We start from the raw sequence: 26,223 nt of genomic DNA on the forward strand, positions 1-26,223 counted from the left end.
TATTTACCTTGTAGCCTACTTGTTGCATTGTACGTCTGTAATTGAACTAAAAAAATGCAGACACTTCCATAAGATACATTTAAATGTAGTTTCTTCAGATCACAATGATTAGAATCGAAATAAGAACAGATGCCGCATTAATAACAGTCTTTATTTTTTCACGTGACACCCACCCATCCCCACAACCACAACCACACACACACACTCGATTTTCAAATATACAATAGTTCCTCTAAAAAAATGTATGAAATTTAAATAGACATTTAAAAACATTATATAAAGGGGCGTTTCATGTTAAAAAAACATGACATTTCACTTTTTTATTTCAAAGATATTATTACCTATATAGCTATCATCGTTTTTATTAATTTAGTTAACAGCATGAACGAGCAAATGTTTTTTTTTTTTTTTCATTAAATAATGTTTCCCGGTGAAAGCATTATACACAACGATTACTCAAACGACTATTGAAATTTGATTGCCACAATGAATAAAAACAAAACAGTAGAATTCATGCTCAATTTTAAAATGTCAATGTGGTTTGTAAGTCTTTGTAGGTAGACAAAATAGCAGATATCTAAAATATGAATTTGCTGCAAACAAATGGGCATAAGAGAATATTTACAGGCGATGTAAGACATTCTTACATTCGTTCCTTTTATGACATAAAATGTTTTAAAATATGGTGACACTCTTAACCATATATATATATATATATATATATATTATATATATATTTTTTTTAAATAGGCTAGGCTACTGATAAACTTACCCCAACAAATAATCAAAACAACAGGCCTATGTTACTTATGTACTTTCAGGTAATGACTTAATAAATCAAACAGTTCTGGTCTAAATATAAATATGATGGTGCAGAAGCTGAATGCGACATGGTCGAATCACATTGCTGCAATCGAAAAGATGACAGTGTCCAGCAGCACCCGTTCCGTTCGGGACCCGCATACCGCCATCGCATCCGTGACCGCATTTTTCTCGGCTTGCGTAACATATCGCGTGACTTACTAGGTTAGTAACGTGAGGGTAAGGACACGAGAAGGCGGTGTGATGATGGTAGGAGGAGATTGTGCGCCGTCGTCTTCCGCGTTTCCCGGGATTTCAACCACTGTCCTGCTTACATCGTGTCCTCTCCTCGCACGTTTTTACGCTCAGCCCACCCTCCCAATTCAGTTAGTTGAAAAGAAAAATAATTGAATCAATATACAGGCCTCGCCGTCCTCCCCCTCCGCCGTCCCCTCTCCTTTTTCTCTCTCCCCCCTTTTTCAAATAACCACCGCCTTGGGTTCTCCACATGCAGCGTCGGAGTCCTGGGCCGCGGCGTACCGGCTCCAGCCATGTCGGCGAGGAATACAGCGGCTGGCGGCGGTGACGGAGCGACGGGGGAAAAGACAGGTAACGCAGCCTGAAACAATGCAAGTTAGTCCACCCTCAACGGGTCCGCATGAAGTTGGGTGTAATTGCGCTGTGTGCCGGCCGGGCGGAGGAGAGGGGAGATCTCGGTGTTCCCCGCTGATTGGTTTGCACACTCGCGTTCGCAGCGAAACTAGGTCAGTAGTTCAGTAGAGCGAACTCTAGCAAACACAGGCAGGGCTGCGTTGGAGCTGCTCTCAGAGGCACATTTGGTCTTTAACGCCGCGTTTAATCATATATTCTGGTTTTAATGTGACTGACAGGCACGTATTTTAAATGTAGCATGTTTTTCTGTAGATATTTTGCGAGGCCTTGGCTGATTGGCTGCCGTCGCATTCAGTCAGTTCAGTTGTGGTTTATTTTAAACGTCTTAATAAATGTATTTACATTAGATGCTACTAGCGACTTTTTCTTTTTTGTTTTGTTGAACTTTGTTTCGTTAAATGGCCAACTATTTTTATATATAGGCTATATTTTCCTAAACCTACTCCGAGGATCGAAAAAAAAGAATCGAATCCGGAAAAACACGACGATTTACTGTGTTTACATTTGCGTATAAGGGTTGGAAATTGTAATGTAGCTGTTCTGTTTCTGTTTGCATGTTTTAATTATTCATGTTCCCTAACAAATTTAGCCATTCTTTTATAGTACTTTTGAGGAATAATGTTTTGAACTCAGCACTCTATTGTTTAACACAAAATTAAATAAAAAATTCTGACTATTAACTGAGACATAAATGCGTTTAAAAGAAAACAGTAAGTTAAATGGTAAACAAACAGAAGATGACTATTAACTGATTCCTTCAATTATTTTTTATAAAATATTACTGATCACCACAAACCCCATGTATATCGGAACGTTGTCATAACCAATCAAAAAGTAGTAAAAAAATGTTTTGGTTTATTATTTTAAGATTGATATGTTCTCGGTTCTCAACCATTAGCTTACAAATAGAAAACTAGGCTATAATGCTGGTTTCATACTTGCAATGCTGTTTCATTCACTGTTTTGATAGTGAAATGAGTTCACAAAAACACAAAAGATCACAAAAACTCTGTCTAGCACAGATGCCTTTCCCCTGGTGAATTCAGTGTCCTCTTTAATGAGTGAAACTGCATGTTGTTGTGACGTAAATGTGAATCATTCGCATTGTGAGGTCATCGTGCTGCCTGATGTAGTCTGATTTCTTGTAACGTGGCCTTGTAACGTGACGGTTGTGTAATATGTAGGTCAAACACTTACACAGCGCACGTGCAGGCTTGGGCTGTGATGCCCTCTTCTTCTTCAGGCGTTGCTTTCTCTTTTCAGCCTAACACAATCAGTTAGCCTTTGCATAACTAGCCTATAAACAATCCGAAACAAAGCTGTTTAATGTAATAGGACAATTGTGCTAATAATTCCTGCTAAACGTGTAACCTAAATCTGCTGCCAGTTTGGTTTGTCTGGTCTCGTGACAGACACCCCCTCCCTTCCCCAACACTGAGAAACGTGACTGGAATTTAGGGTCTTATCTGGAAAGTGTGTCTCTTAGGTAACTGGCCTTTTGAGTTATAGTTTCAACTTTCCAGTCATTTCACTGATAGGCGTTTTTTCAGGTCAGTTATTTACTTTCTGGCCCATCTGATAAATTATAACTTGGCTGACAAGTTTGCCCTGGCAAATTGTCTGGGAATTATTCATGGAGGAACAAGACAGCATAACATCAATACCTTCATTTCTTAATGATTTAATGTGGGGTATACCTCAATGACAATATATATTAATATTTGGAGATAATAAAGAGAATAAAATGTTTTTGAAAAATGCACATAGAATGAGCTGAAGTCCTATATTTATAATATTATATTTAATATATTATTTATTATATATAATGTTTTATATTTAATTTATTATATTTAATATATATTAGTGCTGTCAAATCGATTAATCACATCTGACATAAAAAACTGTTATGTTATACATTTGTGTGCATGTGTGTACATACTGTATACACACACACATAATATGTATATGTATTGTCGAGTTGACTGAAGACTGTTATATTCAGACATGATTCACTAACAAACAGACACTGACTGAGTGTTTTTGACCAAAGGGTTTGGAAACATTTAGTTATGATTAATTAAAAAATCCATCACAGTATTAATACGTATGGGAGGTATACAGTACACTGACGGACAGACAGACATAAAACATCAAATGTTTTAATAGAAGTTCATAGTCTTTATGTATTCATAAAAGTAGGTCAGAAGAACAGGGGTGTATTACGATACTTTTGCACTGTTTAATCAACACTTTGACCACTGCATGTCTAGCTGTAGATGTAGATGATGTAGATGAAATGTGTTGCACTATGGCTTGCTACACCTGATTCTGAGCTACAGGGAAGTTTCTGTAATATTCCTGTAAGTGTTGAATTTACACTTTGTCATGGTCCTTGAAGAGTTTCTCTGATTTGAATGGCGAGGCTATTTTGAGTACGCGTTTGATTAAAGTTCTTTTCATGGTCTCGTTCTCAAGGACCCTCTTTACAACATTGTTTTTTAATCCTGGAGATCATAGTCAGGAGTGATTGTTTGGCTGTCAGTCTTTCAGATTATCCCATCGCAACTCTTTGTGTCAGTTTTATGGCTTGCACTCGACTTCCTCTCCTGTCAAAGAGATGGTTTCCGGTTGCCTACATGTCTAGACATCAGAAAATCATGTGATTGTTGATTATGCTATTTAGATGTTAAGCATTTTAACTGATTGTCTTACCTAGTTTCACATTCTTGGTTATTCATGTTTGTATAGTGATTATTATTTATGTTAAAGAAGTAACAGCATCAAGCAAGTTTATCCAGTTTATAGCAAATCCACATCAAAATAATTTCTTGTCATTAAAATCTGTGACTAGGTGTGTTATAATAAAATATAATCAAACTTTCTAAACTAAAACATGCAGTATAAAGTGTAATTGACAGATAAAAGGATTAGAAGCAATAATAATTAGTACATTAAAATTTAAAAGTCTATGCCACAATTTTTCTTATACATTAAGAGGTAAACACGAAAAAGCGTGAGACTGAAACTCCATTAGAAATATGTATGGTTTGTAAAAAGAATGATACTTTTATACAGCTACATAATACTTTTATACTTTTATTTTTGCATTTTTTAGTTAGTTTAATTAGTAAATGCTTTTTAAAATAGTGCTCTAGCTTATGTGGTGGTTATAGCCCTGTATTAATTGCCCAATTATCAAAATGATAAAGTGTTCTAAATTGTCAGCTGTGGAGGCAAGGCACTTTTGTAATTTGTTAGAAAAATTAGGTCATGTCTAAACTTGAATGCCTTTTTTAAACTAATTTGTCACGTTTATGGATTCTCACATTTCTAGAGTAAAACTTGCGCGTTTTGAAATTAGGGAAAGTTGAAGTCATTTTCACTACATTAATATGAAAAACTCTGGAAATAAACATCAGTGCCTTCTGAGTTTTGCTTTCGTCTTACAGAAAATCTTCTGTTTATTGCCAAGATGCTTCAACTGGCTTGGTTTGTGGTTTTAAACAACCTAGACATTAGTAATGGACATTTTGGCTTTAGTGACAGGAATGCGCCAGTGTTTTATTTAACCATGGGAAGAATTAACATGGGTTTTCATCTAAATAATCAATCATTTGTTGTAAAATTTTAATAAGGCACTAAACCATTTGTCAATTTCTCAGTTTATCAGTAACTATAGCTTTTCTTTTTAAGCTTAAACCTCACATAACAAATAATTGCAAGATGTCTGTTTATTTAATCAATATTTCATGTGTATATATTTATTTATTTAGTTGTTTTTGGCAAGTAGCCATTTAATAAGTGGAGTAATCTACATTCAGCCAGTCATTGATGGAAAATAAATCCATTCAGGTTGATAGCAGACCCCTCAGCCACAGTGACTTTTTGGGCCCTATCTTGCACCCAGCGCAATTGACTTTGTACACCGACGCATGTATCATTCCTATTTTGCACCCGCGCAAAGCGGACTTTTCCCTCAGAGACGCACGTCGGTAAGTTAGGAAATACACTTGCGCTCCCCAGGGCGGTTCAGTGCAAAGAGGCGGCGTGTTCCGGCGCAAACGTTCCTTCATGCTATTTTGCAGGTTTAGAAAACAATTGCGCCACTAACCAGGAAAAAATAGTTTAAAGTCAGTGGCGTGTTGCGCATGTTATTCATATGCTATTTTAAGGGCGCATGCTTGGCCATAATCAATGTAGCGTGTGCACAACGCGCACTTTGATTCTCTCAGCTACACAGAAGCAGCAGTTTTCATTTTTGCAAATCATATATTATTACAATAGATAGATAGACAATTTATTATAAAAGCATACATCTAGCTTACACATTTACCCAAATTATCATACGCCTGTTTAACCGAAGTTAATTTGGGTGGGTTTCTCCATTTCAATGTAACGTCTCTCTCTTTTACAGCCGTGATGAGAGCGTTGCTCTCCTCGGCTGTGAACCGCTCCTGGCGCGCGCCTGGCAAATCCGCCGTTACAATAGCAATCCACTATGGAAAAAGCGCATCTGATCTTAAAGGGAATGTGAGATGACTCTCTGATTGGTTTATTTCACATTACGCCCAAACCACACCTATGAATAATGAAGCTACTTCAGACCAACCCCTTTTAGATTGGCGCCGGGTGCAAGAGTCATGTAGCCTGACTACGTCAGACTTCCTACTTCCGCTCAATTTCATTTCTGTAGTCAGTCTGAGATAGCAGCCTGAGATATCTTTCAGTTTTCCAGCGGCCTTCGGACGGCCGGGCCAATCAACGAACAGAGGGCGGGCTGAGAGCCGTGACGTAGACGCTGATTGTACCGTGGATGCGTAGATTTACTTCACATAATCTGCAAAAGTCGTTCACAGCCATGTTCACTCCGGTATTTCATGGTTTTGTTTTCGCATTTATTTATTTATTAGTTTATTTAACAGGGACAATGCAGTATAACATTGCTACAATTTCATGCAGCCGATGCTCTACATATAGGCTTCTAGCCGGAGGCTAATTTGCAGCCCCAGTCCCTGGTTGGGCTAAAAAAAACAAAAAAAACAAATGAAATAAAATAAAATAGAATAAAATAAACAACTAAGACTATGTACCACCATCAATGTTCACATATCTGCTTTTGTTTGAACCACTTTTTCAGTTTTGTTTGAAAAATATTCAACTGTGTTTGCATTTTCAATTCAGCTGGCAAGCTGTTCCATAACAACGTACCTTGAACTGAAAATGTAGATTGTGCAAATTTAGTTTTTCTCTGTGGTGCTATACAGTTCTGCGTAGTTGCACCTCTCGTAGCGATCCCCTTACTACTCTGTTTTGATATTAATTTGCATATAACTTTTGGCGCAAGATTATTTAAACATTTAAAAAACATTTTAATAAGAGATGAATTTATAAAATTTTCAAAACTAAGTAAACTATATTTTTGTAAAATGCTACAGTGATGCCATCTGGTTGGTTTCTTATCCAAAACTTTTAGTGTTTGTTTATATAGGGATCTAACAGGTTTAATAGTCAGTTGAGAAACCTGACTCCAGACAGTCACACAGTAAGATAAGTGTGAAAAAATCATTGCATGCATGTATAACTTGGCTGCTTTCAAGGATATATATGGTCTAATCAAGTAAAAACAATTCAGATTTGTTTTGATTGTTCTACATAGCTTCTTAACATGCATATCAAATTTCAAATGAGAGTCTAAAATAACACCTAAATATGTAAAATTATTAACTGTTTCAATTTCCTTTTGATTGATCTTAATTATAAAACCACTCATTTCCTTCTTTCTAATTGAAAAACACATTGAGACAGTTTTTGTACAATTCAGGGTCAAACAACTGTTCTGTAACCACTGTGACACACCAATCATTTCATTTGTTAATATTTCTGCAGCTAAACTTGGAGTCTTTGCAGATACATAAATGACTGTGTCATCTGCATATAACTGACATTTACATACATACATCATACATGTGTTTACAGTGGAAGTTAGATGCGGCTGAGCATGCGCATAACACACGCCATAACCAAACGTCATGTAATTGGCTTACGGGTAACCAATGATTTTAAACTTCAGACAAGCGCCCTCCGCGAGAAAGAAAACACTTTTCAATTGTGCCATGCCAGACTCTGTCTACAAAGCAAAGCGAAGTAGCAGAGTTTGGTATTACCAGGCTAAGAGTCATTTATCCCGCCGGGAAAATAGCAAGAGCGCCCAAGACCCGCCCACAAAGTTACTTGCGCTTTGCGCTTTGACACTTGCGTTTCAGATCGTTAAAATAGGGCCCTTTATCTCTCAATTCTGACTTTTCTTCTCTCCCAATTGTGTCTGTTGGTCTTAGAGGCTTAACGCAACAGGTGAAGCAGGTGGAAAAACAGATTGCACTGTGAAAGCCTGTTCATGAATAAGTTGCTCTGCAGTGCTCACAGGGAGTTTGTGAATGGATTTTGGTGGTCAGTGGCTGTAACAGATGACAAATACAGCTTCATTATGTCCCTTGGTGGCAGGTTAAAAAAAAAAAAAAAAATCATACCAAAGTATTTTTTTTTGTGAAGAATTGTGTGATATAACATCAGAATTGCAAGATAGAAAGAATTAGTTTTTTTGCTCAGAATTGCAAATTAATATCTCACAATTCTGTCTTTATAACCCGCAATTGCGACTTTACAGTATATCACACAACTCTGAGAAAAAAAGTCAGAATTGCGAGTTTATATCGTAATTACGAGAAGAAAAATCATAACAATGCATTGGCGGAAACGATACCCTCTGTTTAATGTTGGGGTTCTGATCACCCTATTGTGACTTATTTTTGGGATTACTTAAGTTTTTGTGTCATGAGTGATAAATTGATTGAAAATGAAAAGCTGATTTGGCAGCGCAAGTTTTTGTGATACCCAACTTAAAGATGAGAGAGCTGATAACACGACGTTATGACCTGTCTAAGCTCAGGCCGCGAATCACAAATCATTCTTCACTCGCAAAACCTCAAAGATGCCAGCCAGCTAGATAACTTAACCATGTTGACATGTTTAAAGTTTTGCAGGACACAAACACTATGATCAGCTAACAAATGACAATGCGTCTACAGTAGTTATTATAGAACCATGTGTTTACCTGTCAAACATTTAGCTGAACAGTCACTTAAATGCTTAACTCAGGTTGATGAAACGCAAAATACTTCCAAGGTGTGGTGCCAAAAGTGTGCTAAAATCGATTCCCTGACCTACTTTCATGCACTTTTGTCACATTTCTTTGCACAGTGGTTGAAGTAAATAAATTGAGTTTGGACATGTTTCTCATGCAGCTCAGCGTAAAGTATAGGCTTATGAATAATTAGCTCACCTTATGACATGATCATTTTTCTTTGTGATTTTTCACAGTGACCGTTTTTTTCAAGTAATTTAGTTGAACTATCTAGTACTGACTTGACTACTGAGGCACTTTTGCAAAGTGTGGGTGTGTATTGCTTTTAATGCTTTTAAAGAGTATAATTACACTCACAATGCATTTGTTTTGAGAACGAAGCAGGTAAGGTTAATATGTGAGTGATGTTTTCGTTTTGAGGTTGAATACTTATACTTTGGAATATGATTGGTCCATTCCTACGCATATGCATGCGTGTGTATGCGTTTGAATGGTCCTTGAACATCTTCACATCAGTGTGAATAGTGAGTCAGTGAAATGGGCTTTCTCTTGTGCAAATGACACGCAGTTGCCATGAGCGCTAGCATCTAAATGCAGGTCAGTGGAGTTCAGATAATATCATGAGCCAGTGAAAGACGGAGCTCTTCATTGTTGGGTACGGCCTTCCTATCGGCCTCATAAAACCAAATAATCCCACCGCAGATCTTCACTCCAGCGCGCAGAATTAAAAATCAGGTTGTTGCCGATCTGTTAAAGTCTATTTAGGTCACAAGGCTTGCAGAGGACTGTTAAATATAGGAGCCAGGGCCACAAGCTGTGTTTGGCCTGGCCCGTGCCATTGTCGCCCGAACCTGATGGCACTGTGAAAACACACACACACGTGTACACACGTGTACACATGCCCAAGGACTAGTGTGTCTGTTGGTCTTAGAGGCTTAAAGGAACAGGTGAAGCAGGCGGGAAAAACAGATTGCACTGTGAAAGCCTGTTCATGAATAAGTTGCTCTGCTCACAGGGAGTTTGTGAATGGATTTTGTGGTCAATGGCTATAACAGATGGCAAATACAGCTTCATTATGTCCCTTGGTGGCAGAAAGTGCTGCCAAAGGGAGTTTGATTTAAAAAAAAGTCACACTGCAGTTATTTGAACAAATACTATGATTGCGATATGAACTGAAATGAACCGCCCTCATGTGAAGTGAGTTTTTTTCATTGTAACTTTACTTAATCATGGACTACTAGGCTAGTTGTTGTTATTATTTCAATAGTATAATTTTTTTCGATTAAAGTTATTATTATTATTAATTGTCATAATAATAATGATAATTACAATTTATTATCATTATTGAATTTTATAATATAGTAGTAACATTTCTGTTTACATTTCTTTACTTTGAGTTTGGTAGAAAATGTTTAAGCCTGTGTTTGTTGTTTTTAATATGCTTTCCATTTTTGTTAAATGTTGTCATCCCCTTCGGTTCCCCAGTAAAGAGAAGCTGGTGCACTTTGCATTCACAATGCATTTCAGCTCCGCAAAATCATGTTGTAAACCAAGCCACTCTTTTTTTTCTTTTTAATGTTTATATATTTATTATGCACTGCAATTTCATTGTATACCTGATGTGCAATGACAATAAAGATTCTTATCTTATCACCTGCTAGAGTTTGTGTGGAGTACTTACCCTTTTTAACTTTGAATATATTTGTTTAAATTGCACTTTTCTGCATTTTAATAATCACACTAGGCCAGTAAGCCATGGATTTTTTTTCTTTCGATAAATAGAAACCAAAACTGAAATGGTATCTATTGACGATATTGAAGAGATTTTTTTCCATCAGATTCCATTAATTTCATTTGAAAGAGTAATTAAATACTGCTGAGTGAAAAAAAAAATTCTTCTTCTTTTTTTTTTTTTTTTTTTTGCCAAAACCAAGAAGGTAAATCTGTTTGAACTCAATGACTGTATGTTGTTTGACTGGTGTTTTGTCCTCAGGCTGGATATAATGTAAATAAACCTAGATACACTGCCAGAAAGGCTTCTGGTTTTGAAGCCTTGTTTGTACAGGAAGCCAAAGACCGTATATTAATTGATGTTTCATTGTCTAAATGGGCCGATAGATGAGCATAAAGGAAGGAGTGATGCAAGTTCTAGCGGTGGTGAAGTAGGTTGTCTGTATTGTGCTTATGGTCGGCTTGCCTCAATACAGCAAGTAGTTCTCTCTGAACTTCCTCTCTAAAAAACAGGTATAAACTGGGTTTCTGGGTTTTAAGATTACACTTTAAAAAAAAAAAATTCTTTGTGACTGCTTTCACAAGATAAAAATGTCCTGTTTATTATTTAGGTCGCCACGCAGACAAAAAGTATCATTCTGAATTCACATAAAAATCTGTTATGAAATCTATTCCACGGTGCCCTGGTTCCAGTATGTAGCACGTGCAGTCCTGCCTACTTCACAATATTTTGGCACGTTTCTTTTTGTCACTTTACTAAAATAAATCCCTCCCACTAATGGCAGGAGATGCATTAGAGGAACCCCAGGGCCTCTCCGTCTCTCTGTCTGGTTTGATGACCCCCACCTCAGTCATCGGCATGGCCTCAGGCATGGAGCTGCCCAGGAAACGGAAAGGCAGCATGGACATCCCGTAAGTACATTTAATATTTTTTATTCGTCTCTAGTAGAGGCTGGTGGTTTGACAAAAATTTGACAGTAACTGTGCATATCACAATATTGTTATTTTTAGAGTAAAATAAAATTAAAGATGAAATGATTTGTATATTAACAATGTAAATAACAGTATGGTATTGCCTTTTTTAAATAATAAAACATTAAGTTAAAAATAATGATTTAATTAAAATTTTATATACACCATTTTTCAGAAGTTGTTTTATTTTGAAAGAAATTAATACTTTTATCCAGCAAGGAGCACATTTTTAAAAAAAAAAATTATCAAATGTGACATTTATCATTTCTATTCCAAATAAATGCACGGTTTTCACAACAGAATTAAGCAGTTTCAGCTGTAATAATAAAATCAGCATATTAGCATGATTTCTGAAGGATCATGTGACCCTGAAGACTAATAATGATGCTGAGCATTTATCTTTGCCATCACAGGAATAAATTACATTTTAATTATTTATTAAAAAGTTATTTGAATTTATAATAGTATTTCACAATATTACTGTTTTGCTGTATTTGTGATCAAATAAATGCAGCTTTGATGAGACTTCTTTCTTTGAATGGTAGTGTAATTTATTCCTAAACATATTTTTTTAAATTTATTATTTAACTCTGTTTATCTCCTTTGTATAGTTTATTTGTTTATTAGGAAGTTAATAGACAAAAGGAAAAGTAATTTTTGTTCATAAGTTAATATGGCAGCAGTGCAAAAACATCTTCATATTGTATAACTTTATAACATGAATACAAATAGGTAGTTCTGTCTCTTAATTCTGATTGGTCACTTGCACATACTTGCATATTTGTTTAATTCTATTAATGTGGCAAATTGAGAAGTTGTACTATATGAAGGACTAAAAATGACAGAACGAAAAATAAATAAATAAATAAAAGTATAAATAAATAAATGCAGAAATAATAGTAAAAATAAATACATTTTGGTAATATAAATGGCTATTTCTGTATTTTTACATGTATTTATTTATTTATTTATGCATTTCTATATGTATTTATTTATGTATTTATACATTTATTTATATATTTATGTATTTATATATTTATTTATTTATATATTTATATATGTATTTATTTATACATTTATTTATTCCTACATTTATTTATTTCTGTGTTTCCTCATTTCTACATTTATTTATTTATGTATTTCCACATTTCTACATTTATTTATTTCTGTATTTCCACATTTCTGCATTTATTTTTCCCTGCGCATGTATGCTAATTGACCAATGGCTAACCACGCCCCCTCCACTCACTCAGTCAACATTCGGTAACGGGCGCTATGGCAGCTGTCACAGTAGGAGACATTTCACAGGAGGCAATTGATGATTTTTTGGAGACAGAAAGATTATATATCATCTCGATGTCACCAAAAGGGCCTTAAATATGCATTGGAGGGTTATATTAATAATTTTATTGTTGAGAAGGCCGATAAGCTTCAGCTCCAGAACAAAGATTTACAGTTCACAGTGTAAACGTTATAGTTTGGTGCTATTTCGCTTCAAACGCTCGCTTTATACGCGCGTCCTATTCGCTTTGGATTCAAAATGTTCAAGCGTCGAACTAGATGCGGATACGCGCAAATTTGATGCTCTATTCGCGTTTGGTGGGAGCGCAGAATAATGAACAGGCTGCGATGTCAAGATTGCATTGCTGGAATGTGTGTGTGTGTGTGTGTGTGTGTGTGTGTGTGTGTGTGTCAGAGAGCGGGCGCCGGGGCGCGATCGAACAGTGGAAACATAAAAACATACTCCATTTTGTTCATACAGGACATCATTAAAACACTGCAAAGTGTTTAGCCTACTTATATTTGTGTAAAACACAACATTGTGCTTTTGTCAAACTGTAAACTCTTGTCAAACTGTAACCTACAACTGTCACCCAACCAAAATCACACACACACGCTGTTTAAAAGCCAAAATGACAAGAAAAACCATAAAAACTAATAAAAACTGAAAACTGCAAAGCATTGCAATGGACGAGGAAGCAGAGAATGTCGAAGTGTATTGGGTTAGCTATGCATACTGTGATTGGCTCATCGCGTTTGGGGGCGTGGCTTAGCCATTTGTCAATTAGCATACATGCGCAGGGAAAAATAAATGTAGAAATGTGGAAATACAGAAATAAATAAATGTAGAAATGTGGAAATACAGAAATAAATAAATGTAGAAATGTGGAAATACAGAAATAAATAAATGTAGAAATGTGGAAATACAGAAATAATTAAATGTAGGAATAAATAAATGTATAAATAAATACATATATAAATATATATATAAATAAATATATAAATAAATGTATAAATACATAAATAAATTCATATAGAAATGCATAAATAAATAAATAAATACATGTAAAAATACAGAAATAGCCATTTATATTACCAAAATGTATTTATTTTTACTATTATTTCTGCATTTATTTATTTATTTCTACTTTTATTTTTTTATTTTTTTATTTTTCGTTCTGTCATTTTTAGTCCTTCATAGTACTAAAGCTGTAAACAGCTGATCTTTTGGGGTTTGCCTAACAACATATTAACTTGCCTCTGTCTCTTTGATTTTTGTATTATTCTCTATTTTTATTTTTTATTTTTTTGTAAAAAACTGTGCTTCCCACATAAATGATGATATGCCATACCCCCCAGCCTCTAGTGTCTAGAAAGAGTATATATGTGGGTTTGAGATATTGGGCTGATTTGTATGACTAATATCCTCTTGTTTGGCTTGTTGTCCCCTGTCCTACTTTTCTGAATGAGTCGAGATGTGTTGGGAAGGGAAGTGCGTGGTCTGTGTATAATGTCCTATTTGAATCACGGCAGCATTTCATGAGTCACTTTACTCATCAAACCACTTTGTTTCCAGAGAAACAAAATCTGCATCAAATCTAGATGAGGATATGGAGGATGATCAGGAAAGGTATTGTGCCCATTATCGATACTAAGTATGACTCGTCTTGATCCACAATTTTATTCTTTATTTTTAACGTCTGTATGCCTTTTATTATTTTGATTTTATAGATCAGAAGGAGACGACCAGCACTTAAAAATTAAGTGCATCAGGTACTTATTGTCTCTAAATATTTATGGGGATTATTTATTTATTTGTACTTTAATTTATTTATTCTCATTTACCCCCTTTATTTTTCTCCCTTTATTTATTTATTTGTTCCCCCTTTTTATTTGCAGTTTCAACTCCCATTGAAACTCAAAGACTTAAGTAGTTTATAGACGTTATATTTCAGCAACGTTGAGTATCTTGGTACTTACGACATAATGTCATCTTTTAGGGAACCTCACAGTCAGATCGAGAAACGACGGCGAGATAAGATGAATAACTTGATTGACGAGTTGGCAGCAATGATTCCCACCTGTAACCCCATGTCCCGAAAGCTTGACAAGCTCACTGTGTTACGAATGGCTGTCCAGCACCTCAAATCACTCAAAGGTACCTAGACGACTGTCTTTACAATTAGCTTTTTGTGTAGACTAGCATGCACAAAGATTAATATTGAGCTTGAGAATGTATTTTTCCTCATGAATACGTAAAACATAACAAACATGGCCATACAGTGGTGTAATGGAGTCCTGTTTTTAGGAGCGACCAACTCCTTTGCAGAAGCCAATTACAAACCTGCATTCCTCCCAGATGATGAGCTCAAGCACCTTGTCCTAAGGGTAAATCCTACAATTTATAGAGCTATGTCTTGAAGCTATGCATAATATAGAAGAAGAAATATCACAGCAAATTATTGATAATGTGGGTGGAAGGACATTTTGACTGTATGCAATTGCGAAATTAAACATTAAACTTAAACGATCTCTCCTTCTCTCTTGTCCAGGCTGCGGATGGATTTCTCTTTGTGGTTGGCTGTGATCGTGGAAAAATTGTCTTCTTCTCAGAATCCGTTTCAAAAATCCTGAACTACTGTCGGGTAGGAGAATTTGACTCTAAAAAGACCAACTATTTGCCAAGTATTTTCAATTTAAAGTAGCTAAAGGCTGCAAAAAAAAAATCACTAAATGTCACCAGATGACGCAATTCACCAACTGTCTGCAGTTTACATCGTTTTTTTTACATCGGTTTTCTCTCAGTGCTCACATACTGTAATTTTTCTATAATATATGGCCACCAAATGTCCAATACAGCTGTTCTTATTTACATATTTTCTGTCAGCCAATGGAACGAGTATGATAGCAGTCCAAAAATTTGCTAGATTTGTTGCTAGTCGCTATTTTGAAGAAGAAAAGTTGCTAAATTGGAATTCAGTCCTGTGCACATATGTCTATAAAAACAATTTCAATCCTTTAAGCTTAAGATTTTTGTTTAAAGGGTTTTATGAGGTCACAAGTAACATAAATCAGTCTAGAATGTCCAAACATTTTACTGGTAGTATAATATTTGAAGTATTTTGAGGACCGTTTTAAAAAAAAATCATTAGTTTACCTGATGATAAACAGTTAAGCTGATGATATTGTGAACTGTTAGCAGAATATATTAGTCAGATCATGGCTCATTTGAATATTTTTCTCCCCAGACTGAGTTAATTGGACAGAGCCTGTTTGATTACGTTCATCCAAAGGACATTGGAAAAGTGAAGGAACAGCTGTCTGCCTCTGAACTCTACCCACGGGAGCGCCTCATAGATGCCAAAAGTAAGCATATTTAGGCCGTATAAATGTTGTTATCTGTGTCAAGTTTGTGCATGCTTCCTTAATGCTTTTAAGTGCTTAAACAGTTTTATGTCTTTCCGTGTTAGACAGTTTTATGTCTTTCCGTATACACTGTGTTCAACCTGCTTAATAAACAAAGTAAACACTACCATTTAAAAGTTGTTTTGGAAAGAAGTCTCTCATGAGTGTTTAAAGTGTTAGTTTATTATTCGTTTATTACCTTCCCACATGTTTCAAACCTGGATCCTGGCAAAAAAGCACAATTAAAAGTAGTCCAAATGTCTCATGGGCTGCATTTGAAGCCCATCGAAGCCATAAAATTGCTTTTTGTAAAGAAAATAGGATTGCTTTTTTGTAAGGATTTGGAACAACATGAGGGTGAGTAAATGATAACAGAACATGCATTTTGGGGGAAGCATTCCTTTAACCAATCCAACTCTCTCTTGTGTGTGTGTGTGTGTGTGTTTGTGTGTGTGTGTGTGTGTGTGTGTGTGTGTGTGTGTGTGTGTAGCGGGGTTGCAGGTGCAGGCTGATCTCCCTGTCGGAGCAGCTCGGCTTTGCTCTGGAGCCCGGCGCTCATTCTTCTGCCGAATGAAGTACAATAAAGTTAGCATTAAAGAGGAGAAGGACTTTCAGGCTGGTGCCTCAAAAAAGAAAGGTCAGTAGAATTACATTTTTACAGTCAAGTTGTTAAAGGTAGTTTTCTAATTCCAGAGATGACATTAAATGAATCAGAAGAGACTTGTGTTCATGAAGCTAATCGACTGTGTTGAAACACATTACTGAAGTCTTTTGTGATTGCTTTGTAAAAAAAAAAAAGAAATAGTAGAAATTAAAATAAAGTTTCAATTTCCTTGACTTCAGTCCGCATATGAGCGGAAAACATCTTCATGTCTCTGTTCTTGCTGAGAACCAGTTATCCAAGTGGTCATTTTGTGACGTGTTGATGACGTGGCCTGCATATTTTACTCCATTACACACGTCATCTTTTCTTCTTTCTTCTCGCCACATGCAGTAGTGTGAGCACAGCTTGTGGGATTTTATTCCGACAGCTGTATCCCTACAAACTTGGATAGTTGGATAGTGACTTCACTTTGGAAAGTGTTGTGCTGTGATGTCTGGACTTGGATAGCATTGATGTTTCTGTTCTTGGTGAGCATAGTCTTTTCCAAACTGGCCCGAGCAGTTAGTTGACTAGTCATTCAGACAGCCCCGTAAAGCTATGCATTTATTATTTTTATGCATTAAACATGCATTATCAACACTTTTTTTAAAAATACAGTTTGTTCAAAATAAGCAAAAGCTTATATTTAAGCTTTGTGTGTCACTTTTGGCACAATACTAAAAAAAATTATTCATAACTAAAAATTCATGTTTTTCACCACACGTTTTTAGATTAAATAGAGCAAATCGAAAAGGGAAGGAAACGTGCACCTTGTGTCCCTCTTTAACAACATATGATGGAACTTTTGGCTCACAGCTCACCTGTAAATTGATTCGTGTTGATTGGCTGCCCCATCAGAGTCCCAGCGGTACTGCACCGTGCACTGCACGGGATACATGCGCGTCTGGCCCACGCGCCAGCTGGGCACGGAGGGGGAGGCCGAGGTGGACAAAGAGAGCTCCCACTTTAGTTGCCTGGTAGCAGTTGGCCGTGTGCACCCCCACACCCTCCCGCAGGCCAACGGAGAGATAAAGGTCAAGCCCACCGAATTTGTCACCCGCTACGCCATGGATGGCAAATTCACCTTCGTGGATCAACGGTTAGTTTACCCTCGTTTTAGGACAAACTAAATGTGATTTAAAAAATTTTTTTTTTTACTTTGAATCATAGTCATTTGCACAAAAATAGCCTCACAGTATGCAATTACCTTCATTTATTCAGTAGTAAGTTGACTTTACGTGGACACGCCATTCTCACTAGAGGGCGGCATGTGTTTTCTTATCAAAACTTGTATTAGTTTGGCACTTGTTAAAGGGAGAAAACTATATTTAGTTGTAACGTTGGGGAGTAACTACACTGTAAAAAATGTTTTTTTGAAGTTGTAAAAAAAGGATTATTGGAGTATGATTTACAAGAAAATAGTCTTTCTACTACAAAATTTCATGCTTAATTCAATGTTACTTGCCGTTTGTTTTGTAATTATTTGTGAAATTTACTAGCAGAGAAAATTTGAGTAAATCATAATCCATTTTTCGTAATAGTATTAATACTTAACAGTATTTTTCAGTAATCTATGTAAATTATTTAAAATATAATACAAATTAAAATATAAATATATAATACAAATACTTTAATATAATAAGAATAATTATGAAAAAAATCATTCTTTTTTTTTTGCTTTTTAATCTGCTCAAGTTTGAAAATCGTTCTATGATAATTGAAGCTGATAATTTAAGATGAACTGTATCATTTCTGGTGTACCAAATATAATGAATGCTTTGAAACCGTCTTTTATTTATGTAATTTTTATTTAGTATTTAATAGTATTTATTTAGTATTTAATTTAGTATTTAATAGTCCCCCCCCAAACTCACAGCACTGCTGTCATGTAAGGATAGCCGAGATTCTCAAATGATAAGGTTTGATAGTGCCACAGTGTTTACACTTTCTCTGGGAAATCAACCTGTCAATGGTTTACTTACAGTTGCCTCTGCATGTTGTGATAGGAGAAAGTATTTAACAAGTATTTATCCATTTGTATTGTGCACACAGAGCCACCATTATTTTGGGTTACTTACCCCAGGAGCTGCTAGGCACATCCTGCTATGAATACTTCCATCTGGACGACCTGCCTCATTTGGCGGATAGACACAGAAAAGGTACAGTGCATCTAGATTCTTACTATTAGGAACATTGGAGCTGTAAACATAGTTTCCTGAAAGTTTTTTCCAAGAAACTGGGCAGATTGCCTAGAACAGAGAAGGACAAATCCTCATCATCCATCATTAATCATTAGTCTTACTTCTAAAGAACATTAGAACAGCTTTCAATGGCAGATACGCAAGGCCAGTGCCTCAGAGAGATCCTCGTAGATTTATATTGGATTACATGCATGCGTGTGCAAGTACAAAAAAAGAAAAACGCTCATTGTTTACTTGCACTCGTGTAAATCCAATCCTGTATGTGTTGATGGTAGTGACCACTCGTCCAAATAATGAAACTGAATGAGGGCCCGTCAAGTTCCTCAAAATATAAAATAAGAGTTAAATTGACTGCTTTTGTGGTGCTTTTTGCTCATTTTGGAGCTTTGGCAGCCTGGATCTCCATTTACTTTCATTATATGCAAATAAGTGATCCGTACATTCAACATTATTTTTGTGTTCTATCGTAAATAAAAAGTCATAAGGAATTTGAATTTTGTGAGTAAATGACATAAAATTGTATTTTTGGGTGCACTATCCCTTTAATGTGTCATTTTGGTTGCTTCCTTTTTACAGTGCTGAGGAGTAAAGAGAAGATTGAGACAAATTGCTATAAGTTCAAAACGAAATATGGCTCTTTCGTTACCTTACAAAGTCAGTGGTTTAGTTTTATAAATCCCTGGACCAAAGAAGTAGAATACATAGTGTCAACCAACACAGTTATATCGTAAGTACCTTTTTTTTTTTTCAGCGCATTTTTGCTATTACTCGGTATCAATGTCATGATTCAACCTGTCGAAGCCATATTCTGAGATCGATGAGATAACAGATTATTATCGACTCTTTTTCCACCTGACTCAGCGGTAAAAGTAATCCAGGTGGATCAGGGGATAAAGCCGAACAGCCTAGCAGTTCCAAGGCCTCGGAGGGTGAGTATTAAGATCTACCAATGTTGTAAATATGGTTAGTTCTAGGCGTGTCCCTTTAATTTACATATTGGATTGCAAGATCATACACAAGGGAAAAGAGACAAATAGAAAAACAAATTGGTTAAACACATTATTTAATGTGCCAGCTGTATGAATGGAAGTCTATCCTTCCAGTTAAAAGAGCCAGTCACCTTTTTAGATAGATAAAATCACCTTTTTTGCTTTTTTTAACTGTACTTGTATGCCCTTTGCCTGCATAAAAAAAGCTGCTCAGATGACATTACCAAGACAGACGCAAAGTCCACTTGCTAAGGACGTCAAACAGCATCCCCCCCCCCCCCCCCCCCCCCCGACATATCTGACTCTGGTCCGATAGTAATGTTTGTGTTTTGTTTTGTAGATGATGCCAAGAAGTCTCAACAATTTCCAATCATCCCAGGGATCTCCAGTGCGTCAGGCATGATTTACGCTGGATGCATAGGGACCCAAATCGCTAATGAGATAATGGACTATAATAGGTAAACCAAATTATGTAGCTTCCTTTCCATTATTAGTATTATTATACGTGATTTACAGTGAAATATTACAAGCAATGAAAATTGCAAATGGATTGAATGTAAACTAGTTATCCAACAAATGACTTAAATTGTAAGGTCAATTAGTTTAAGTTTTTTTCCTTCTGTATTTAATATAAAAAAAAAATCTGATTTGACTTTAGATTTTTTTAGCAGCAGTGTTTTGGCGTACTGTACTTATCTGTTGTTGCCGGGCAGTTTGCATGGCAAAAGATACTTGGAAGCACTGCGTCAATTAGTCAGTTTTGATAATATGCAGTTCTGCACATCCCTAAAGAAAAGATCTTTGAATTCTGATGTCACGCTGTTTTCTTAAGGATGAACTCCTCACCATCCAGCGGCAATACAAGTCCGTTCAGTGTACTGCAGGACAAGTCTCCACTGGCCCTTGCGCAGGCCAGCAGCAACGTGAGTCTGCCCAACAACTGTGTCTGTGTGTTTAGAAATGAGTTTACTGGTTTTGTGCTTTGTTGTATTCTAACACAACTGTACTCCTCATGCTGGAAGGTGCCAAATGGGGAAGCAACAGACGTGGAGATGCCTGGCAAATCAAGCTCAGAGGATGAAGCGCGGGGTGGGCCCTTCACAGCGGGTGAAAATCTCATGGGTAGATAAAACAGCACTATATTGCATTTAGTCATGTGGTACTAAAGATACTATATCTTGTCAAGAACATGTCTGGGTTTTTCCTGGAGGAGCGAGGATTGTTTTGTAAAAAGAAAATTAAGCCTGTTTTTTAAAACAGCTTTTTTCTCACATTATGTAGTTTTGTTTTGTTTATTCTCATTCATATTGATTCTCATAATACAGTAATATGAATTACATTTATGCATTTGCCAGATGCTTTTATCCAAAGCAATCATGGTAGACATTGTATCAGTTTTTGCTTTCTCTAGGAAATTAACTCATGACCATGGCCAGGCAAGCTATGAGAATCATGCTTATTATTTGGTATCAAATATATATATTTGATGATTCGTTAGTAAAACGCTGATCAATATTTTTGTCATGGCAGATGAATGATGATTGGGCCAAATCTATGCTGTTGACTAAGGCAAATTTATTAAAAACTAAAATCAATACTTTTATGTTTTACAGTTGTTATTATTAAATGTAGATGTTTTTAGAAATAAGTGTGGAAATCTTTTTGAAATTATGTTGCGCTAAAGATACTGTGCAATACTTTGCTTTAACCAAATGAAATATGGCAAAATATGGCACTTAGTTTTTTTCCATTCTCTTCCTCTGTGTCTGTCCTCCAGAGGGAAGCTCTCAGTTGGATCTTGAGGGGGTTCCTGGGTTGGCCGCTCTAAGCACTGATGAGGCAGCCATGGCAGTCATTATGAGCTTACTGGAGACCGATGCCAACCTGGGTGAAGCCGTGGACTTTAACGAGATGCACTGGTCTCTGTGAACACACAGCTCTAATTTTTTTTTTTTTTTTTTGAAGACCCGTCTTATCTGGAGCTTTTTAAAATTAACCATCCATTAATTTTCACTAGGCAGCCAGCCTTCGACAATTCTTTGACTTTTATGTTTTTAACTTATTAGTGTTTTTAAATGCGTATGGACAAGTTGCGTGGCAGGTTATCTGATGTGGCTGGCCTTGGATGGTGGATGGGGGGGGGGGTCTCTCTCGGAGTACCTTAAGCTGAGTACCTTAAGCAACAGGACCAGGTTTTATGTGGTCTGGTGTGCATTTCTTCATCTCAGCTCTGAGGTCACTCTTACCCCTTGGCAAGGATCAGAAAGGAGAGGCGTTATTGGCCTGTTTTGCCATGTTGAGGAACACATGCCTCAGCCAAGCCATAAGGCAAGAACTAAAATGCTTCACTGTGATCCAGTGGCGTAAGGATTTCAAAATTGTTTCCTTAGTCAATCAACACTTGAACTGTTCATGGATGCTTTGAGGCAAAGCTGGACAGATTTTTTTTTTTATATATGCGTGTGTATATATATAAAAACGTCATAGGATTCCTTTGGCAAGGGAAGCCTGGTAGTTAATATTCCCTTTTAGAGCAGAAATTGTCTTGAATTCAATGTTTCATGATGAACAAGAGCGGAATAATGGGGAGGGGTATTGGTGAGCGCTTGCGGTCATTTGTAAAACAGAACTACTTGAAAATACTGTGTGGAAAAATTGGAAATTTGAGGATCACCGTTAGGCCTGACATTTGTTTTTTTTCCTCTGTAGTCTACAAATCTGTGTGCGAATGTGTGCATTTCTGTCAGACCTTAGTCTGACCTGCCAGGGCTACTCTACTCTTGAAATAGGGCCGTCACTACAATTCACAGGGCCTGGGACAACTTTTTTTACTGATGGGCCCAGTGAGTAAGCTGTATTATAGATATAGAGGATCTGGGAAAATGTTCCCAGTTTTCTCCCCTTCAGGTGTATAATTAGATCTTCTGTTCTGAAGGAATGCCTGGATGGAGATCAGCAACCGGTAAAATGGTGATTGGAAATTGGACAAAGTTGTCCGCAAATAAGGGCAGGGTCTCTCAGGGAACAATTCATGGAAACCCCGTCTCAGAATCCTTTGTCGGATCAGCCAAGTACAACTTTTTAGACACTTGTGTTAAGATGTGTTAAAACTTAAACTTTGTTCTTGGCTTCATTCTTTCATTAGGTCTTGTTCAGTTATGTGCAAAGAGGTATAACATGCTTATGTGAGAAGCATTTAGTAGGTGACTTTGTATTTTAGAATTATATCCCATAATGTAATTATGGGAATAAATGTATTTCTACTAAACTTCAAAATACTAACAATCACTTTGTATAGTGTAAAACTCAACAATAGAGTAATGGGGAGAGATGGTCGCAACTTCTTGCTTCAAGCCGAAATTTATTATAAATCCAACCATGAAGTCATGATGGTAATCTACTTTTAAAAGTATAATTAACCATAAAATGAGCATCTATAATAATTTACTCACCCTCATGTCTTTTCCAAACCTGTGTGACTTTCGTTTATGGAACAAGTTTAGAATTAAAGAATGTTAATAGCACTTTTTTTTCAAGTAATGAAAGCCGATTGTGACCAGGGGCTGTCAAGCTTAAATGCGGACTAAAAAGAATCATAGAAGTACAGTCCATAAGATCTGTGCGCTAATTTAAATACAACTTCCACCTCTGTAGATCTCTGTTTCTGCGTGATTTCGTTCTGGTAGAGTGTGATCCTCAGTCGTTCAATGTATGACGTTGTTTGCTCTGAGTTCTTGTTGTATGATGCCTAGTAATTTAAAATCTGTTCAGATTTAAAGTCGTGTGCTGTAAATCAGCCATTTGGAAAAAAAGAAAACGCATTTAGAACAACAAGAAATGCATGGAAATGTCATTTTAGACCGTACTCTTACTTTAACCTAAGGCAAGAGACCTAAGAACATGTTTTTAAATGGTATTACATTAATCTTTGAATAGATCTATCAAAAGACAATGCAGATTTCAGCCTCGAAAACATGACACCTCATTTTGGGCAAATGACCTTCATAGGCTGTTAAAATGATTGAATGATGCCCTTTCTTATGACAATTCCCTGTTTTTTATATTATAATTGAGTTCTTATTTGCATACGCACATCCTCGGGATACTGATTCTCTCTCTGTCTTTCTCTTTCTATGTTTCGCACTCTCTTGTAACAAATATTTTCCAAAACAGTTTCTCTCGGGTAATCTCTCAGCTCAGTGAATTCACATTTCAGCCTGGCTTTGTATCCGACTTTGCACATTTTCTTCCCAAATTTTGCTTCCCTTGTTTCTGGTGACCTTTAAATCAGGCGGTCAGCGTACTGTACTGCTTTACTGTGACGGTGCATATGTGCCACAGGAGTCTCATGACCCGGTGATGGAAATGGCAGATTTTGACCAATTATACCAAAGCAATTTGACCGCATATAGACATATTTCAAGTACCCTTAACGCTCAGCTGCCCTGTGCTGTCAGATGTCTTGTGATTCTGTGACTATGGTGTGAGCTGCTTTTAAAAATATGTCTTCATATCATTGTCTGCTCTGCCACATGCTGCCAAGAGCTTACTTGAAGGGAGGAACCCACCCAGCCCATCCAGCGGAAATGAAATCCCGCTAGATGATGTGAACATAATGGGTTTTTATTGTGAAAATAATCCATTGCTCACCCAACGCTTGGCTTTGCCCCCGAAATACAAAATTGTAATTTCCTTAAACCTGACTGAAATTTCATGGGATTAACTGTAAGTGCTTGTCATACAGGTGGTTAGATGTGTTAGCCAATCACAGTTCTTGTAAGATGGCCAGGTTTTGATGGGGCAGTTTCAGCCTTAGGCACAGGAACAGCTGCTTTGTTCGTCCCGATGTACGAGTGTTGAGCCATAACTGCAGGCTGGTGCAATTGTAAAATGACTATTGTGATTTTTATTACTATCCACTCCCCCACATATAGCGTCACTGGTTTTTAACGTGACTATGTTCTGTTTGGAGTGTCGTTCTGCTGTTGCACTCGGCAGAAATCAAGTACTGTACATGAGTTTAAACCACAGACCTTTTCTGTCGCTTTTGTTCTAATTTCAGATCTCTCTCTCTCTCTATGTAGAATTTCTTGATTTTATATTGTTCCAGTACATTCATGCATGCCTTTTTGTGTACCCTTTGCTTTTCTTCTTTTGTTGTTCTGTTAGCTGTCTAATGGTATTGGATAAAGGTTTTTGCCTTATAAGACAGTGAAAGACTTGTATGTTTTTCTGTTTCTCTTTGATTGTTGAGTGTGTGATGAAATGGGTTTGGATACTCTGAAGACTGTTCATCATTTCCGTGAATATCTCAGTCGGGTCAAGCCACCAGATCTGCATGCGTGCGCCTCGCCGCTCTGTCCAGGGGCCTCGTCCAGGGTGGGCCCTTTTTGTCTTTTGCTTATTTCCTTCTCCCCTGTTTGTTATCAAGCATTGGTATGATGCCATCGCTGCTGCTGTCAACACGTCTGGTTAGTAGCAGAGAATCTGTTTCTCCAGATTGACATGTAAAAAGATTCTTAAATAAACGACATTAGTTTCCTGTACATCTGTGTTGGTCTTTCGTTTGTTGAAAATACCTTTTAAATTTTGCATTAGCACACTTGCTTGTATGTTTAAACACTACTGCTCAATTTTTTGGAAAGTAGTTAATACTTTTATTCCGCGAGGATGCATTAAATTGATCAAAAGTGACTGATGTTACATATCATTTTATCAATGTAGGCTAAATGCTGTTTTTTGTTTTTGTTTTCCCATTTTTCTATTCATCAAAGAATCCTGAAAAACAATATATCAGTTTCTGCAAAAATATTAAAGGGTACATAACATGCACAGTTTCACCTAATCTCATGTTAATCTTGAGTACCTATAGAGTAGTAGTGCATCCTTAATATCTCCAAAAAGTGTTTAGTTTTATTATATTTATAAAAGAAAAATACAGCTTTCCGATTCTCTCCGGGAAAAGCCGAAGTCCTGGAGGCCGAGCTAGAGTCAAGCGGTAGTGCTTGATTTCCAGCAAAAGACAGAAATCTGATCCAGTTGTACTTACATGAATGGGGTCTTTTAACACTGGGACCGCTCCACGTTTTAATAGCAAACGATTTGCAAATCCAGCGTTGACCTGAGCCTTGTTAATAAAACATTCGTCACTGAAATGACCAGAACACACAACCGCACTTGGTACACTCCGTTGCTGCCCCGGAAAAACAAACTGCATCCACTTTTCCTGTAACACTGGGTTCTTTGGAAAGCTGAACACGGTAAGATTTCCCTCACATCCAAATACACATTTTTTTGGAGACATTCTTGAACAAATCCTATGCAGCGCTGGCGCCGATGATTTCCTGTTGAAGCGCGTTGATGTGCGCGGTCTCGCTCTCCTCTGGT

The 26,223-nt window shown here is 36.7% G+C and overlaps 1 protein-coding gene across 1 annotated transcript; it reads left to right on the forward strand.

Annotated features, from left to right (window-relative positions):
• Positions 1 to 1,337: 1,337 nt before the first annotated feature.
• bmal2 (basic helix-loop-helix ARNT like 2) lies at positions 1,338 to 25,376 on the forward strand. The gene is made up of 17 exons (XM_081373061.1): positions 1,338 to 1,410; positions 11,131 to 11,257; positions 14,175 to 14,228; positions 14,330 to 14,371; positions 14,599 to 14,756; positions 14,907 to 14,986; positions 15,151 to 15,243; positions 15,847 to 15,964; positions 16,494 to 16,640; positions 17,505 to 17,745; positions 18,699 to 18,805; positions 19,424 to 19,574; positions 19,709 to 19,776; positions 20,177 to 20,294; positions 20,669 to 20,759; positions 20,859 to 20,958; positions 21,614 to 25,376. The coding sequence occupies exons 1-17, from the start codon at positions 1,353 to 1,355 to the stop codon at positions 21,763 to 21,765; spliced, it is 1,905 nt and encodes a 634-aa protein (XP_081229187.1). The 5' UTR covers positions 1,338 to 1,352; the 3' UTR covers positions 21,766 to 25,376.
• Positions 25,377 to 26,223: the final 847 nt, after the last annotated feature.

Source organism: Scardinius erythrophthalmus, assembly GCF_964197995.2.
Source record: "Scardinius erythrophthalmus genome assembly, chromosome: 8".
NCBI classification, from domain to species: Eukaryota; Metazoa; Chordata; class Actinopteri; order Cypriniformes; family Leuciscidae; genus Scardinius; species Scardinius erythrophthalmus.

What these genes read in the sequence shown, in the direction of transcription:
- bmal2 (XM_081373061.1), top strand. Translation starts at nt 1,353, where the DNA reads ATGTCGGCGAGGAATACAGCGGCTGGCGGCGGTGACGGAGCGACGGGG. An exon ending in AGCGACGGGGGAAAAGACAG is followed by an intron (nt 1,411 to 11,130) that starts GTAACGCAGCCT and finishes CACTAATGGCAG; the next exon opens with GAGATGCATTAGAGGAACCC. An exon ending in TTAAAAATTAAGTGCATCAG is followed by an intron (nt 14,372 to 14,598) that starts GTACTTATTGTC and finishes GTCATCTTTTAG; the next exon opens with GGAACCTCACAGTCAGATCG.